Below are 14,041 nucleotides of genomic sequence, written 5' to 3'. Positions count from 1 at the left end.
AAGAGGTAACACACCTACCCGCATCATACCCAAAGATCAAGCAGAAAAAGTCGGGAATTTTCTGCAAGTGACATTAGGAAAACTGCGGGAAGAATCCCCACGGAGAACCTTAAAAAAACGAAAACCCCTTTTTAAAACCCCTTGTTTAAAGTCCAAAAGTTCCCCTCACTTATTAACAATTCATGAGAGGAACAATGGACTGGGGGGGACTTGAAGAGGTAGGTCCCCGCAAAGCCCAGTTGGACCCACAAGACTCACCTTGAAGAGGTACGTCTGCGCAAAGACCAACTGGATCCGCAGGACCCACCATGCTTAGAGAGATGAAGACCTTACACGCAGTAAGCCAGCTGTTCCCGCAGGAAAGCCTCCCTTGGTACAGTATCCTGCCTGTCCCCGCAGCTGTGGGTACAAGCCAAGAAGGAAGGCTACCCGCACTAACAGTAAGGCTACACGCATAAGGCACTAACTCTTAATACTTCAATAATGTCACCTGAAGAAGGAATGAGCAGGGCGGGAATATTCCCGCCCAAAAGAGCCAGTCCGTACGCTTCTAGAAGATCTTTTGTACTATACCTACCAAGGTATGGACAAATAGACAAGATCTGACAAAAGCAACCCATGAACCAATCACAGGGTGACAGCTCACCGACAATAGTACGAGGAGGAGCACGCTCCAGTACAAAATGTCACTATCAGCCGCTGCCTACCCACCAACTCCCATCGTGGCACGAACGTAGCCCATAGTTGGTGGAAAAGGAATATTATATACAGCTGGCCGTACCTGCTTGGAAACCTACCTTCGGCTATAAAAACTCCAACACCTTGGAACGGTATCATCATCTTCTCTCTGGCTATTTCTCTCTATATACACTTATTTCAGAGCAACCTAATCTGATTCTCACGCCGGAGGGTGGTCACAAGGAGGAACCCCCCCCCCCTTCTCAGTGACGAGCTTACGGTGTATGTTTTGCAGGTTGAGAAGAATAACCATCTTTGCCGGACCTAACCCTCGTGGGAAACATCTACTTAACCCTAAGATTATCCTTAATCTGCCGGGGTCATCTAGTGTTTCTTCAATTCCAAACTAAAATAATGACAATACAAAAAAAATGAAGTAGAGTAGAAACTATAGGGTTAACTCTAATTATTTGTACGTTTAGCACGTTAAATCTATTTGCATTTGATTCTAAAAGCATTCATATTGGAGTCTCTATATCTATATTTTCTGCACAATATAGAGAACAAAGTAAAGAAAACAAGTAAAACACCTTTATATTCAATAATTTATAATAGAGAACAATTTATAGAAAACTAAAGCACTTCTCTATATTTTGTGGATCATTGTAATCATCTATACATTCTGAGTGTATAAAAAGAGAAAATCTAACAAAATAAGTGTTATAAGTAAGATAAAGGGTTGGATGAAAGAGTTATGAAAAGTAAACAAAATTTAGATAAAATGTGTTTGTTTAATTAAATTATGTAGATTGAAATAGAAGTTCCAACGTGAATGTTGTAACGCTTTATTACTATTTTTTTTACCAAAAAATCATAAAATTGAAATAAAAGTTTATATCAATAAACTATGTATTTTAGAAAAAGAGTAAAAACTAGGTTAATCCAGTTGGGTATGACAATAAAGATAAAAACTAGACTTTCTTCTGAAATTCGTCAGTTCGAATCCGAGCCAAAACAAGAGTTTTATCATGCCCGCGTTATGCCAAAGAGTTTCGACTCTTATGGCAGTTCAACTGGTGTCAAGTGATACAAGGGGAGAAGTTCCCTCTTAGAACACGGAAGAACCTAGAAACCAAGGGTTATATTCTTCAAGAGAAACTCTCTGTGAGGGGCGGGGGGTGGTTTAAACGACCACCCAGTCATATCGAAGATCATCACGTTTTTAAAAAATAATAATAATAGCCTCCTCGTTGGCGAGTGAGTGCCTTTTAGTACACGGGTGTGAATAATAACGTGGTAAGGTCATATCACAGTACAATCATGAATGCATAAGGTACTACTCTCTCGTGTCATATCCTATATACTATACCTATTCATTCAACCTGTCACTTGCCTCCTTCACTTGGACACACTCTCAGTCCAGCATTCATCCATCTGCTATCAAACCCTTCATTCTTGATCGGTAATCATTCAAACGCTTTTCATTTTCCCCTGATTCCATCCATTAAACTGGTTAAAAATGTAATCTTTATGTTTAATTATCACTGCACGAATCGATTTCCAACCAATTTGCAGACTGTTATGACAATATTGCGTTGTTAGCTTTTAATTTGAAATAAAAAGTTTTTTTTTTTTTTTTAATAATCTGATGGTTATACAATGGTTAAAGATGATTAAAGTCATGACATTTTCACTGATGACTGCTTAATTTTGGTATTTCATTATTAATCACACTCCTAGGGTTGTATAATCATATCAAATTTTTGTTTGCTTTTAGGGTTTTAAAGTTCCTGTCTTTATAATGATTTCAAGCATCTTTTTAAAATCTTTTTGAAAGTATTGAGATTTACTTGATTAAAGTATGTTTGAACATGTACAAATGTTAATATGGTTGTGTGGCTTCATTTTTCAGGGTCTTGAGCTTGCTACATTGTCGTTAACGGTTCATTTGACTAACCAAAGATTCTTCCTGATTAATCAAGTAAGGTTTTCTAGGAGACAAATGCTGATTTAATTATGAAATTAGTTGTGTTCATAATTGTGTTTTTTTTTCATACATATTTGGGTGATTATGAGTTGATGCTGCTTAAAATTGTTTGATAATGGTTTGAAATACACAAATTGTTGATAATTTACAGTTTCTTTTTTGTATTAATGAGAGGAATGAATGTAATTAAGTTACAGCTTACAAGGCAAAACTGATGTCAATATCCAGTTATCTATTATATACATAGGACTAGCATAAACCTCCTAGTAGCGTTTACGTTGTGTGGGCTAGGACGTATAAAAACCACGGGTGATTAATGTTTATGGCTTGGTTCGGCTGGTTTTAATGGAAATTATGGGCTAAAATGCTAACTATCGTTTCGTAAACGGTTCGATTTGGCGGTTTGAAAAGGTTTTAAATTTAAAATCTGATAGTTTGCATTATCCTTCTTAAAATGGTAAAGATGGTTCTTGGAAATTATGTATACGTGTTAATGCATATTCCAAAAAAGAAAAAAAATCATAAATAATAAAGGTATGGCTATATTAAGACGATTCTTGGAAGATTTGCAACTACTGCATATGTTTATGTTTACTTTTTTTATTTAATGTAAATGAGTTGCTGCCCTCATTCCAATTGATCAATCAACAGTATGCCCGCGGAAGACCGTGAAAACAAAACCGGGTCTCCAAAAGTGGTGGTTGGAGAGATCGATACTAGCACACCATTCCAATCTGTCAAGGACGCTGTAAATCTTTTCGGTGAAAGTGCTTTTTCAGTTGAAAAAATCCCCGTCAGAAAACTAAAGCCTCATTCTGCTGAGGTAAGTATTTTTTTATAAATATTATTATTGTTATTATTATTATATTATTTTGGTAATAAGAGGGCACGTTGATTTTTATAACAAAATTTTGTTTATGAATGTAGAGGGTGTCGGTGAAGGAAATGAAGCTCCATTTGGCACAACAAGAGCTTTATAAATTAAAGGAACAGTTAAAGAGTGCTGAAACTACAAAATCCGGTGCACTAACCGAACTCAAACAAGCTAAAAGTTTAGTGGATGATCTGACCAAGAAGCTTACGATTGCTAACGAGGCAAAAGAGGCGGGAATCATGATGACAAAGAATAAAGCAAATCGATTTGAAAGTGAAGAAAGTAACCCTGATGGAAAACGAGTTCAAAAATTGGCACATAAAGCAGCACTAGAAGAATCTGCCAAGAAACTACTTGCTTTACGGGAACAGGTTGATGCGGAAAAGTCAAAAGATTTTGAAATTCAGTTTGCAGAAACGACATCCGAGGTTACAAGATTACAAATGGAAATGGAAAAAGCTCGGATTTCGGATCTTGATTCTGTAAAGACTGTGACTTTAGAGCTTGACGGTGCTAAAGATTCATTACAGAAGTTTGTTGAAGAAGAAAGATCATTAAGGAAGTCGTTGGAATCTTTAAAGATTGAGCTCGAGAACATAAAGAAAGAACACGAAGAACTGAAACAGAAAGAAACGGAAACAGAATTTATTGATTTCACGGTTGTTTCTGATGAAATGATGTTGACTTTTCATCAGTTGGTTTCAGAGAACGAAAATGCAAAATGGGAATCATAAGAGATGAAGAAGAAAGCTGAAGAAATGAAGAAAGAAGCGGAAGCTATGAAAGTTGCTTTGAAAGAAACTGAAAGTAAACTTAATATAGTTTTAATGGAAGCCGAGGAAGCAAAAAAAGCCGAATCAGGATTAAAAATCACAATATCCCGAGAAGAATTTGAGACACTGAGTAGGAAAGTGGTGGAATCCGAGAAACTAGAAGCAGCACAAAGGGAGATTGATGATTTGAGGGCGGCAGCAGAGGAGGCATTGAAGCGCGCAGAGGTGGCAGAGGCAGGCAAGAAGACGGCAGAGGGCGAGCTGAGAAAGTGGAGAGAGAGGGAACAAAAGAAGTTGGCCTTGATACTCAAAGAAACACAAATGCAGCAATCGCCATCCCCAAATCACAAGCAGAGTCCACCACACAAACAAAAGACAAAGAAGGTGTTCACTACCAGTCTTAGTAGCATGTTTGTCACACCCTCAAATCCACTAACGGAGTTTTACCGTCAGAGGGTGTGAACTAACAGGATCGGAATAATTAGTTATAATCAAACCATAAATAAAGTTTTCAAACCACGAAAACGTTTAAGTGTAAATAAGTGCGGAAGCGTAAAACCATAAACCAAGTGTTGCGTCACGCAGGACGACTTAAAAACCCAATTAATAATAACAGTTTAAAAACAAGTTTGCATAAACAAAAGCGTTCAAAGTAATGCATGATCCTATACCGCGCGCCCGCCTCGGCTTCCTGAGAATAACATACTAAAAGTGTCAACACGAGGTTGGTAAGTTCACAAGTTTATAAAAAATAAAGCGTTTAGCGTTTTGCGTTACCAGATAGTGTAAATCAATTATATATCTATAGGTAGCTAGCCTATAAAGCAAGTATTAATAGTGTACATTTCTAGCAATTATTCCCCGCAAGGGCAATTTGGTCAAAACATAACAATTATTTAACAATTAGCACGTTTCATGTATTTTCACAAAGTTCAGCAGCTAGTTTCATCAAGACAGAATTCTACTTGAAAGATTACTCTATTCAACAGATCATAGCATCTCAATTAATTCACCAAAAATCGTCACAAAAACATACATGAGTTAGGTTTCCAGAACATATTTTATTGTATTTTTATTCTTCATAGATTTCTCACAATGATCAAAACATTACAGCAAACTCACAACAGTCAAATTCATGCTCAACAGAATGTTATTTGTTATTCCCGTTAAATGAAAAATCTAATTAATGCAAGACCAATTGGGTTAGGTCTTAACTCAACATTTTAACTTCCAGAAGTGGAACCAACCCATTTGGTCTTGTTGTTCATGAGATATGATAATTACAAAACAACCTAACAGCAGGTCTCACAATTCAGATTTGCACTTCAGTTTTGTAAAATAATAAAAGTTAACCTTTACTCGTCCAAAAATTACAAACTTGGACTTTATAGAAACTAGACTCAACATAGTACCCTGTAGTGTTAACAACCTCGACCAATTTCCACATTAACATTTAGTTACAGTTGTCTAAACATAACTTACAATCTGTCCAGTACCAGTTCTGACCTTTAATCACATTTAAATCATTTGAGCAACCAAAACACCTCCAAATTAAGCGTGGTTGGGTTTTCTGGAAACTAGACTCAAAGTACTACCTCTTAGACTCATAAATAGCTCAGTTTGTTTTTATATTTAACAAGTTACATGTTGTTCAATTTTAACAATTTCTGCTGTCAAAACTCAGCAAGCACAAACAATCGTCTAACATGCATCCTAAGTATACGACATATATCCAACATGCAATAAACATCATTAACCATAAAAATCAGTAGTAACCCTCTATGGTTTACAAACAATCAATGATTTAACAATCTTTCACCATTCAAAATCACATATGATTATCTAAACCAATAACCAACGCATAATCAATCATCCTCAAATCAAAATCAAGCATATAAACACTTAATACAATAATTTACAAAGCTAGGGTTTCATGTTTATACCTTAAAAACTCAGAAACAACCAAGAGGAAGGTGAGAGATGCTTAGAAACGAGTGTGGGATGCTCCGATTATGAAGAACAAGATCAAAACGAAGGTGATATGGGTGTGGGTGTGGCTGCCGATCGCAAGAGAAAGGGGAGGGGGGCTGCCGATCGGGTGTGAGGGAGAGGGAAGAGAGTTAGGGTTTTATTATTATTAATAATAATAATATGTTACACATAGGTCCCTCAACTTTTAAGTATTACTTTTCTAGCCTAAAGTAACTTGTTTGCATCTTGAGTTAGTGTTTTAAACAATATTATCAAATAGCATATAAGCCTAACACATAATTATCACATAATTATTGTTTGGTTGTTTTCCGTTTATTCACCAATGGTTTGCGTCAACCCGTTTGCGTTTCGGTGCAATTCCCGAAAGACTACACATGTAGTAATTGTCAAGCGTCATTTAAAACCTTAGTTTAAATGTAATGAGATGTACGTTCTAGATCAAGTGATCTTAAGTTTGAATTGACGGAGTTTGAGTTAACGGAGTTAACCTGAGATTGACGAGTGTCACAATGTTTCATAGGAAGAAATCACAGGTTGATATCGGCTCGTCTCCTTCATATTTGCCCGGCTAAAAGCCTATGTAAATCGTAGTGTGTCCGCGTGTCTTCCGTGCGCGTTATGTTGGTTGGTGTGTATATGTTCAACCAATTTTGAAGCTAAAAGCTTTTATTTTTGTTAATAACCTGAAATGACACGAGTGACTGAAACTGTAACTCGGGTAGTCAGGATCATTAGATTATGATGTTACATATTACAATAAGTTTCCTTGAACTTGTATTATAACATATCAAATCTTTTAGTTTTGATTCGTTTCGTTTTTAAGAATCTTTATCGTGTATAAACGGACACAAACGAATGACGACAATTGCCAACGCGATCACGTAACTAAATTCGTGTAGATATTATTCAAATAAAGCTTTAGGTTAACAGATTTTTGAACTGCCAACCAAAGCTTTATTGTCTTTATTTTATTAACAATTATTACAAACAAGACACTATCAACGACCACAAAACATCAAACCGTCAATTATACAACACGCATGCCTAAAATTAAAAGAACATACACCACCCCATCACCCAATTACAACATATAGTTAAACCTCCGCCACACATCCCATGTTAGATAAGCAACCCCCCCCCCCCCCTCCTCACCCCCACCCCCACCCCCACCCCCGCGTTATTTTCTTACAAGAAGCTTTACACGTTAATCTCTTCAATTACAATTTATCGGCTTCCCCCCAAATACTAGTGCATTTTGTGCTTGCCAAAGACACCATATCGTGGTCAAACAAACCGCATTAAATGTGTTCGCCTTCCGCTTTGACTTAGAGGAGAATTGACGCAACTCCAATGGATCTTTATTCGTGAAGGCGTAAATAGAGGGAACCTTCACCACAAAGAGACGACACTCCAAACTGTTTGAGCAAATTGACACAATATCATCAAAATGTTACCTCTTCTTTACAAACCAGGATGACACCATCATACTTCCTTTAACTAACCCGAACAACACCGGAATACGTTTCATCTCAACTCTCCAAACACGGATACCGACCATTATTGAAAACCAATTATTTCATTCCATTATATAATTGGTCGAACACCTTGATGGCAAGTGAGCAACCAACATTCCTGACCGCCTCCAGGAAGAGTGAGTTGAAGAAGCAGGTAGGGTTTATAACGTTTATTTGTTACTGTATTTGTGTGTGTGTTAGGGTTTGTTTGTGTGTTGAGTTTGACTGATTGTTTTGGTCAACGGTGTTTGACTAGACTCGGTTGACTATTTGTGAGGGATATGATGGCACTGAGACTTCTAATGGAGATGTGTTGATCTTTCCAGACATGGTTAGATACAGGTAGTCAATCATTTTATTATGTAATTCTTTTACCGAAACCGAAGTCATCTGTTAATCTATTTTATCAACCAGTCGGTTAGTTTGTCTCGGTTCAGTTCGGTCAATAAAGGTATAAAACATGAAATGGAGTTAAAAACTATAAATATATGAAATGTATGAATGCTTCAGTGTGGTTCCGGTTACTGAAGGTACAAAATAAATGATAACCGATTTTTGGGCAATTTGGTTTTTGGTTGATCGGTTTTGGTTAACAGTTCAGTTATTGCTCACCGCTAACCTATGCAGTTAAAGCGATCCAAAATCAAATAGCAGTCAAGGTGGGATAGCGGTAAATTTAATATCATGCAAAGTTTATATATAAATATCTCTGTATAAAACGTAAAACATATATACTATTAATAGTAATATCAAAAGTCAAAACACAAAAGTGTCAATATTGTAAACATGATGTCATGATCTAATCATTAGCAATAAAATCATCCTTCGTGTCCATATTAATCAGGGAATCCAATCGTTCATCAAGATAGCGGTCAGATAGCGGTTGATAGTGGTCGATAGAGCTGATAATAGCATTTCCGCTGTTCTGGACCGCTATCTCAACGCTAGCCCACCACTATTGACTGCATAGCCCCTAACTGTCATTATGCAAGATTAATGATTGATTTCAACAATGGAATGGTATACAGGAGATTGACTCATTTTGATGTTGACACATTTGTGGAAGAAGTCTTGTGAAAGATGGTGAATGGCTGCCTGGAAGTCCCAAACCGCTTAGAGGATCGTACATTTTTGTGTGTTCTCATGGTGCACGGGACAAACGATGTGGCGTTTGTGGGCCCGCGCTCGTAACAAGATTTAAAGATGAGATAGAATCGCGTGGGTATGAAAGTAAAGTATCTGTTCGTCCATGTTCGCATATTGGAGGACACAAGTATGCTGGAAATGTGATCATATTCGGGTCAAGCAACCATCAGAAAGTCACGGGGCATTGGTAATGATAATGGCTATTTGTTCATACAATTTTACTTGATTTTAAATGTATAATCTTTTACAGGTATGGATATGTTATGCCTGATGATGTACCCGTGCTACTTGACCAACACATTGAGAAAGGTGAAATTGTAGACCGGCTTTGGAGGTAATTATGTTTTGTTTACTGACTATATTATTAATTGTTGTACTATACAAATGAAAAGAAAATGTGATGACCATGTGAAGCTTGACATATTTGGATTGCTGTTTTATATACTTTCTATAGTTATGCTAACAAAAATGTTAAAAGTGACAGATTGATAGTTAACCAATCGTTTCAATGATTAAAATAATAATTATCTCGCTATCTCACCTAAACTACCAATTTTACTCACTTCAAAAGGTGGAAAATTGATGAAATAATTTGTTAAAATAAATTTTTTTCAGGGGACAAATGGGTTTATCAGAAGAAGACCAAATGAAAGCTCAAGAACAAAGGCTTATAGCAAATGGTGATGAAAACACGGAAAGAAGCATGGAAGATGGATCGCAGGCAGCGGATGGTGGTTGCTGTCAGGCAAATGGTGGTTCAGCCTGTTGTCGGGTTTCAAACCCGTCTGAAAATGCAGGGAACTTCAACCTTGAAACGAAGGTTAATGGTGAGAAGAAAAAGGGTGTCAAGAATCAAATTTCTATCAATATTGGTAACAAAGATGCACCGACACCACACAAGGTTTGCACCATGCCAACATGGCTCGAGACATGGGAGAAGGAAGACGTGTATGCAGCTCTGGCTCTTATTGGCGCTGCTGTTTCAGTTGCAGTTGCCTATAACTGCTACAGACAGTTGGGCTAGTTGGATTTTGTATTTCTTTTTTAAGAGTGTTATCAGGGATCATGTGTTATGTTCATGATTTCTTTGCTTGTTTGTGCCATTTGCAATTTGAATATCACTGTTTGATTTCAATGTATTTGAGCTTCAGTTTTGAATCAAAAACAAGAAAAGCATATAAACATGTGAATAACTATATGTTGCAAAAGCAATGGAGATGGTAAAAGTTGATGCTTTATTGTGCTTCATTATTCAGTACTTTTGAGGTCAAAAACACTATTCTCCTGTCCAGACACGACAGGTTTATAAAATTACGAATCAATATTACAATATATATGAATAATTATGGTATATATAACGTCCGCAACAGCTTCTATGTGTTCACTTCCTTTTGATGTCCATTTTGTTCATCAGTAAGCTGATTCTGGATCTCAAGTTTATGGAACTCGGTTTCTATAGTTTGTGCAATTTTACAGCCGGTTAAGTTGGGTTCAGGGAAACCGACATGAAATGATGCTTGTTTGATCGGGGCTCGAGGCTTTACACCTGCAGCTTGCTGGTTAATGTAATTATAGAGCTGCTGGTGAAACGTGTGGTCGAATGAGAAACAACAATCTTCACCTGTTGAGCTTTTAGAATACTTTGATGATCCGGACCCTTGTCTTCTACAAAAATGGGGTAGAGATTCATAATCCATTATCTGCACAGTGCAAGTAAATGCAGATCTTGTTAGAACATTATACCCTAGAATAGAACTTACATGAACACCTCTAATATTTATTACCTTAATACACATTTCTCTTCACCATTGTTACAAGATTTTTAAAGAGTCTTTGTTGTACAATTTTAAATTTCAAATATTTGCAGGTTGTTAAACCTCTTCTACAAGAAAGAACAAGAAAAAAGATTCAGGTGCTTTCAGGTTGTGGTAAAGATGATTCATTACCTTCAACAAGTCATCTTTACCACAACCTGAAAGCACCTGAATCTTTTTTCTTGTTCTTTCTTGTAGAAGAGGTTTAACAACCTGCAAATATTTGAAATTTAAAATTGTACAACAAAGACTCTTTAAAAATCTTGTAACAATGGTGAAGAGAAATGTGTAACCTTCCAACACGCTGAAAAAACATATGGGGCGTTGACAATATAATAAGTGTCTGTTTTCTCTGGGTAGTTCAAGTCGTCAATACCAGATATAACGGTCAATAACTGCAACATATTTTACAGCAAAATGTGTATCAGTTTCATAACAGTTGTTTCAGTTAGTGGTTCAGTAGACTGCAGTATCTAACCTTAATTTGATTGAGATGTGAGAGTTTGAGGCCGGTCATATCAAGAACTTTGACACACGTGCTTATGTGTCGCTCGTACTTTTTTGTTGCAGATGGCTAGAATGAAAATTGAGAGTTTAGCTTATATTTTAAAAGCCATCATTGTTTTATGCAGTCGAAACAATTATCATAATTTGGACTTACCAATATCACATGGTCTCGGTATTCATTTATCTGGATGTGGGATTGAACATAGTAATGAATCTAAAATAGGTAACACTCCAAGAAACACCATGATCAATTTATAAAAGAATAAACACACACCAAGAAACATAAGGGGTGTTTGTATTTATCTCAATATTGAAGTTTTCTTATGTAAACTTTTTAATGGCTTATCCAAGTCTGATTATTTTGACCTCATATAATCAGAATAGTAATCACTTTACAATAAACTTAAAAACAAATACATTAACTTTGAACTAAGACATCGTATAAACGGATAATATCCTTACAGATGCTTTGTCATATGTGCTGAGCCCTACACCAACAGCAATAACAGGTCGCCCCTAAATAATATTAAAAGAAACCAAATAAATTAGTTGAGATCACATTGAAGTCGTTAAATCAAGCAAAACACATAGTATCAAGTGCAGGCATACATCTTTTGTGTAACCCGACATCCCTATAAGCTGCGAGTCCCTCACGGATCTATAAAACTCTGCAGGAATGATAGGTTTCTGCACATATAAACAGCAAGTTAGCCAAGTAAATAACATTAAACCAAGTAAAATCAAGTGAACGTAACTCACCGATAATATTTTGTCGATCTCGTTTTCAGTTCTCCAGTTTAGACAATCAACAAGCTGAAAAGACCAAGATTCATCAGAACATCTAATGTGATAATGGTTTCAAGTTTCAACTTGAATGGAGTTTGATATAACCATGCTATGCGCTTTGGAGATGTTCCCGTCTCGTGCTTTAAGAAACCTGATCAACGTCTCGGACGGACATCCTTGATGCAAATTCTGCACATTCAATTCAATTTAACCTATTAACACTCATTCAATACCATAATTACAAAATCAAATCAAGCTACAGTTAGCAGGCTGTATACGACATTAAGTCGAACACCTGGTGTGCGAATGACACCCGAAGCAAATTTGACTTTAATTTAATGGAAATTAAATAAATTTAAAAGCGGATCGAACCTCGAATGTGATCTTGAGTTGCTCATCACCTGCATCAACAAAATTGAACACAAATTATATAAAAAAACAACAACAAAACTGATTAAATCAAATACAAAAATTAGGGTTTTTTTGGAGAAAGAAAGACTAACATGATTCCAATAGATTCTGGAGTTGGTGGATCATATCCTGGGTTATGATCACCATTGTTTTGTTATTAAAAATCTAAACTTGGTTATATAAAAATTTGATGGATTTAGTCTACTGTCGATTAACCATTGAAGCCTGCTGCAAGAGAGATGAAGATGAAGATGAAGATGATGTGGGTGTGACAATGAAGAGTTGAGTAGTTGACATGCGTTTGCATTGCACTTATAATAATAATAATAATAATAATAATAATAATAATAATAATAATAATAATAATAATGGCGGAAAATTCAAGCTTTTTAAATTTTTATGTTTATTTTTATTTATTTTAGTATGTGTATCATATTTAATTCTAAGATAAGATATACAGTATATAAATAAAAAAGGAATGATTATAAATTATGGTAATCGAATTTTTGACTTTTGTATTGTGTATTGTCTATTTGTCAATTATCCATCAAAGTTTAAAATTTACCAAAAATAAGTATACTTTTGTATAAAGTTTTTAACTTTTTTTTAATGCATGGTAAAATATCATATTAATGGTGGAGAAAAAGATAATAGTTAATAAAAAATGTTTGATTTTAAATAGCATAAATGTGTTCTGATTTCAGAACTTTATTTAAATTGAGAATATTCTATATTAATTGATAAGGAATCGTATTAGTTATTTATTTAAAAAATATATATATTAAATGTTTATTTATAAATATCTGGTAATTATAAGTGTTGAATTCATCATATTTGGTAAGAATAACTGGTAAATATGCATGATATTTACCATTAATAGAGCAGGATTTGTACTTTGAATAAAAACAGGGTCTATATATATTATAAATTGTTAAAATTTATTTATTAAAGTAGACAATTTTTTTGATGTATGGATAAGAGTTATCTAAAGATGATGAAACGCATCATAGTATGTATAAAAATCATAAAAGATTGGATCTTTCTATTTTTAGTCTATTCCTTCTTTTAGAAAGTCATACTAATTATATGTGTTTTTTTAAGAAAAAAGGAAAAATTAAATCATTTTGAATTAAGGGCGGTGTGAGTGATTTTACGTGCTAAAACCCAATCCTTTTATTCATTACATCTCATCCTAAAATTCATCCTGAAATTCTTCCCACATGCTTCATTTCTCTCTTAAAAATATCAGGCTGATCGGTGTGGCTAACCCAAAATGGATTCTTTTTTATCGATACCAAAGAGCACGGGGTGGTGTTCCCAACGGTCACAAGACAAGCAGAATCCATCCAGTGAGTACCATGTCCACCCTAGCAGAGTAGCAGTCCTCTTTGTAATAAAATAACAAGTGTATATGTGTATATATATATACCTTTGTTGAGAATTTGATAATTCAAGTAGGTTATTTAGATGAGTTTAAGATCTTGTTTTGGATCATGAGTATCTTAACGACTAACTTTTAACCATCATTGGGTATACCCGACACTTGTAGCCTTGTAGGT

General features: G+C 35.4%; 1 protein-coding gene and 2 pseudogenes across 3 annotated transcripts; 2 read left to right on the top strand and 1 right to left on the bottom strand.

The window, feature by feature from the left end:
* The first annotated feature begins 2,087 nt into the window (after positions 1–2,087).
* LOC143621429 (WEB family protein At5g55860-like) lies at positions 2,088–4,774 on the top strand (annotated as a pseudogene). The gene is made up of 4 exons (XR_013151516.1): positions 2,088–2,140; positions 2,591–2,659; positions 3,317–3,488; positions 3,593–4,774. The product of XR_013151516.1 is annotated as a WEB family protein At5g55860-like (transcript).
* A 3,138-nt stretch (positions 4,775–7,912) lies between these two features.
* LOC143621428 (uncharacterized) lies at positions 7,913–10,148 on the top strand (annotated as a pseudogene). The gene is made up of 5 exons (XR_013151515.1): positions 7,913–7,972; positions 8,075–8,160; positions 8,847–9,151; positions 9,215–9,298; positions 9,580–10,148. The product of XR_013151515.1 is annotated as an uncharacterized LOC143621428 (transcript).
* A 14-nt stretch (positions 10,149–10,162) lies between these two features.
* Positions 10,163–12,646, bottom strand: LOC143621527 (SEC14 cytosolic factor-like). The gene is made up of 11 exons (XM_077092932.1): positions 12,575–12,646; positions 12,444–12,472; positions 12,177–12,260; positions 12,045–12,098; positions 11,895–11,972; positions 11,748–11,801; positions 11,440–11,499; positions 11,257–11,352; positions 11,072–11,173; positions 10,911–10,991; positions 10,163–10,664 (listed from the first exon to the last, which is right to left on the bottom strand). Exons 1-11 carry the CDS (start codon positions 12,627–12,629, stop codon positions 10,338–10,340), a joined length of 1,020 nt encoding a protein of 339 aa, XP_076949047.1. The 5' UTR covers positions 12,630–12,646; the 3' UTR covers positions 10,163–10,337.
* Positions 12,647–14,041: the final 1,395 nt, after the last annotated feature.

This window comes from Bidens hawaiensis, unplaced genomic scaffold (genome assembly GCF_021521415.1).
Source record: "Bidens hawaiensis isolate Kalapana, Puna unplaced genomic scaffold, B.hawaiensis_p1.1 tig00002866_1, whole genome shotgun sequence".
Lineage (NCBI taxonomy): Eukaryota > Viridiplantae > Streptophyta > Magnoliopsida > Asterales > Asteraceae > Bidens > Bidens hawaiensis.
The sequence above is the reverse complement of the archived record's forward strand: the minus strand, read 5'-3'. Positions and strand labels throughout refer to the sequence as shown.

Bases quoted from the DNA above. Each gene is read 5' to 3' on its own strand.
- LOC143621527 (XM_077092932.1), bottom strand. From the start codon at position 12,629: ATGGTGATCATAACCCAGGATATGATCCACCAACTCCAGAATCTATTG. The intron at 12,473-12,574 runs GTTAGTCTTTCT...TTGTTGATGCAG, and splicing joins CCAGAATCTATTGGAATCAT to GTGATGAGCAACTCAAGATC. The intron at 11,500-11,747 runs GTAAGGATATTA...TACCTATTTTAG, and splicing joins GCACATATGACAAAGCATCT to ATTCATTACTATGTTCAATC.